Raw genomic sequence first — 3699 nt, forward strand, 5'->3', positions numbered from 1 at the left:
ATTTTTGTAAGCTTTTGAACCAATAGACATGTTTTGCAAGCTTTAGAACCAATAGACATTTTTTGCAAGCTTTAGAACCAATAGACATTTTTTTGCAAGCATTTTAGAACCAATAGACATTTTTTGCAAGCTTTAGAACCAATAGACATTTTTTGCAAGCATTTTAGAACCAAGACATTTTTTTTGCAAGCTTTAGAACCAATAGAGACACTTTTTGCAAGCTTTAGATCCAATAGAGACACTTTTTGCAAGCTTTAGAACCAATAGATATTTTTTGCAAGCTTTTGAACCAATAGACATTTATTTGCAAGCTTTAGAACCAATAGACATTTTTTGCAAGCTTTAGAACCAATAGAGCCACTTGTTTTGCAAGCTTTAGAACCAATAGACACATTCTGCAAGCATTTTAGAACCACTAAGGGCACTTACATTTGAGTAGACATGTGTTCAGTGTTATTCACAGCTCAGAGAAACGTGACCCTCTGCCTTCCTCCATATTGAAGAGACTGTGTGGCACACCACTTCCTGGTTTTATAGTCCCTCTCCCCTGCCGCCAGCGGGGGCAGCAGAGAGAATGGGGAATTTTGTAAAAAACATTAATATCTCTGTCATTTCTAATCGACGGGAAATATCCTCGGCACACATGCGGCAGAGGGGGGCTCTGAGCAAGGTGGCCAAAAATGACGGCCGTAGGTGGCGGCCTTCTCTCAGAAATCGCAGCACAGATGGCCAAAACCGGTCAAGAACAGACTTTTAATAATATAGATAATAATTTATTTATTTAAAATTAGATTGGAGAGAACATCATATTGAAGCAAGCCGTTTTTTTTTTTTAACACAAAAGAAGGTTAATAGGAGCAAACTGCAGTGCTGTCGAACTGGGTGACCTGGCCATGGGTGAGCTGGCCATCGGTCAGTATGGCATCTGCGGTGGTGCCATCGGTGGCTGTGGATAAAACGCAATGAAAGGGCCTTATGAAATGAAAGCGCGTCTTTGGTATCTGATATTCGGACCGGTCCGTGGAATTTGCAGTTAATCAAATTCAGGTAACAGTACTCCAAGGATTATAGAACAGGTACAAAATCATCTATTTCTCGGACGTCAATGTATATTCTACAGAGTTCAACAAACAACCAATTAAAATAAATTAGCAATTACCAGCTGAGAAAATTACAATCTGATTTGTTCTTTAAAGTCTTAACTGTTTGGACGTGTGTTGTTTCAGAGAGCAGAAAAAGATCTAAAGTCTAAATAAATGCCGTAATACGAAATATTTATCGTAACGTGGAACAACGCAACGATAATGATGAATCAAATTATGTTACAGATTCGACCAAATATTTTACCAGTTATCTGAAATATGTTTTGTCACTCTGTTCCTAATTATCCGTTAATATCAATTGTATGATTGGAGCATTCATCCAGTCAACCGTAAAATAAAAGCAACATAATGTTCTGTCAAGTGTTTGATGTCTAAGCCCATTAGTGGAAAAAGTATAACACGTATTCAGAAAATTGGAAATGTTATTTAAACAGCATTGGTTGACATGCAGCGAACAGTTCGAGATTTACTAAGTGGAATAATACTGTCATAATATCAAATCGCTGCTTTAGATTACATTTCAATGAGCAAAAATTGGTCTTAAGAGAATTCTTCGCCATGAATTGATTCATGGAATATGGGGAAGGCAGGCTCCGGTAACATTAACAGCCGGTCGAGGCAGGCAGCTGCAGAAGCAAGACCTGCCTATTCTCTGACGGGTGCCACTTGTTGATATGCCTGGTGAGTCCGGGCGAGCTGAAAAAGGTCGACGGGCAGTGTTTGCAGCAGAAGACCAAGGCTCTCAGGTCGCCCTTATCGGAGTGCTCCTCGTCGCAGCCGGGCCCGAGCACCGCCGACGCTCCACTGCTCACCGCATGCCAGAGGAGGTGCTTGTCCCGGGTCTCGGCCGTCTGCAGGTCCAGTCCGCACAGTCGGCAAGGGAAGGGGATCCGGGACGACTCCATCTGACAGCGAACGCTCGGTCCGGCGGCTTCGTGGGCGCTCACGTGCTTTCTCAGGTAAGCCTGCCGGCGGAATCTCTTGCTGCAGTAGCGGCATTGGAAATGCCCGTCCAACCGCTGGACAGAGGCTCCCGGCTCTTTGGCGCTATCCATGGCTGAGTCCATGCTGCTGGCGCTGTCCATGGTCCTGGCTGAGTCCACGCTGCTGGTGCTGTCCATGGTCCCGGCGCTGCAGTCTGGCTCACCCGAGTTCTCCTTGCTACCCGACTCCACCGAACACTTCTGGCTGCTCCACTGAGGATTTGGATCAGTGCGGGGTTTATGCCAGCGCCGGTGAGACGCAAGGTTAGCTGGACAGCTGAACATTTTATCACACTCGAGGCAGCGGTACTCCACACGGACGATCCTGGAGCATTTGTGCTGGGCCAGAGAGATCGAGTCCGAGTATTGCTCTTTACACAATTGGCAGATGAATTCCCCAAGGGGCTTGTTCACCCGCGCAAACGACGGCTTGCAGTCCCTGGGATCCACCTTGATCCGTAGACCCAAGACCGGGGAAGTGCACACCTCGTCTTCGAAATTCAGTCTCCTGGTTACTTTGGGCTTCTTCGGGCTGCTCTTGTGCTTGCGGTGACGGGATTCTGACACTCGCGGCTTACTCCCGTGGAAAGGCGAGCAGAGGTGAGCTAGGCCTCCACAGTTGGCAGTCGTAGGAGATAGCGCTGGCTGGAGCAAGAGCAACGGGGTTGCGGCCCCGAATGGTTCGCCTGACGCAGATGGACTTAAACATGTGTCACAGAAAGCGTTGTCAAGTCCCTTGTCGATAGGTTTGATGGGCGTGTAAGAGACATCAGCCCAACCAGAGATGCTATATTCTGGAAACGTAGTGTAGAAAGAATCTGGAACATGCTCCTCTTTTAGCGCGCCGATTCTGTGGGCAGCTCCCAACATTTTATCGCGTGTAAATCTATCTTTAAACTGATCTGTTCTGTGTCTCTGGGAGCTCGGCTCTGGCAGGGCAAGTGAATGTACGGTTGCCCCCACATTCCCGCTTACAGGAGCAATTGCCAGAGGCCCCATCTCCTCAGTCCGAATCCTATAAGAAACTGGAGACGATTTAATGTTCCTCTTAACTAAGAACCCTCTTGGCATCTTTAAACTCTCGAGAATACTTTGTTCCAAAGGTGAGTCAATCTGGATTTGGAGAGTGCAAGGAAGAGATTTCAGGCGACGAGTCGGGTATTTTGCTGCATGTCCGCACTGACAATCCGTTCAAAGCAGTGAGCAGAGAGTAGCACTGACTGGCCTCGGCATGGCTGCCTGCCTGCCTTTTATGACAGTGGAGTATTTTGATTAGAATGGAGATAGTCCAATCAGAGGACATGGGGAGGGAGGGAGGAGAGAGGAGACAGTGGGTGGACCGCGGCGTGAGGTGCGGTGACAGTCGGCACCAACATCACATGCAGAGAAAGGAGCAGCGAAAAGGAAGATCGTCCCTCTCCTAACGAAGTTATGCGTTCTCTTTTTTCTCACTTGCCAGAGTTGACATAACATGTTGTCCACCTGCCCAGTCAGTGTATCTAAATTGATATGCCGTGCAACAGGGCCACAGACGAGCAGCAACCGGGCCACAGGCCGAACCCTACCTGATTCTCTTCACTAACAATGCCTAAATGGGGAGCTGTTGCCATGAC

At 47.2% G+C, this 3699-nt stretch overlaps 1 protein-coding gene across 1 annotated transcript; it reads right to left on the bottom strand.

Moving 5' to 3' along the window:
* Nucleotides 1–834: 834 nt before the first annotated feature.
* Nucleotides 835–3291, bottom strand: insm2 (INSM transcriptional repressor 2). Its single transcript, XM_033027150.1, has one exon. The coding sequence runs from the start codon at nucleotides 3155–3157 to the stop codon at nucleotides 1706–1708; it is 1452 nt and encodes a 483-aa protein (XP_032883041.1). The 5' UTR covers nucleotides 3158–3291; the 3' UTR covers nucleotides 835–1705.
* Nucleotides 3292–3699: the final 408 nt, after the last annotated feature.

This window comes from Amblyraja radiata, chromosome 9, assembly GCF_010909765.2.
Source record: "Amblyraja radiata isolate CabotCenter1 chromosome 9, sAmbRad1.1.pri, whole genome shotgun sequence".
NCBI lineage: Eukaryota > Metazoa > Chordata > Chondrichthyes > Rajiformes > Rajidae > Amblyraja > Amblyraja radiata.

Excerpts from the sequence above, each read along its gene's own strand:
- insm2 (XM_033027150.1), bottom strand. The coding sequence starts at position 3,157 with ATGCCAAGAGGGTTCTTAGTTAAGAGGAACATTAAATCGTCTCCAGTT.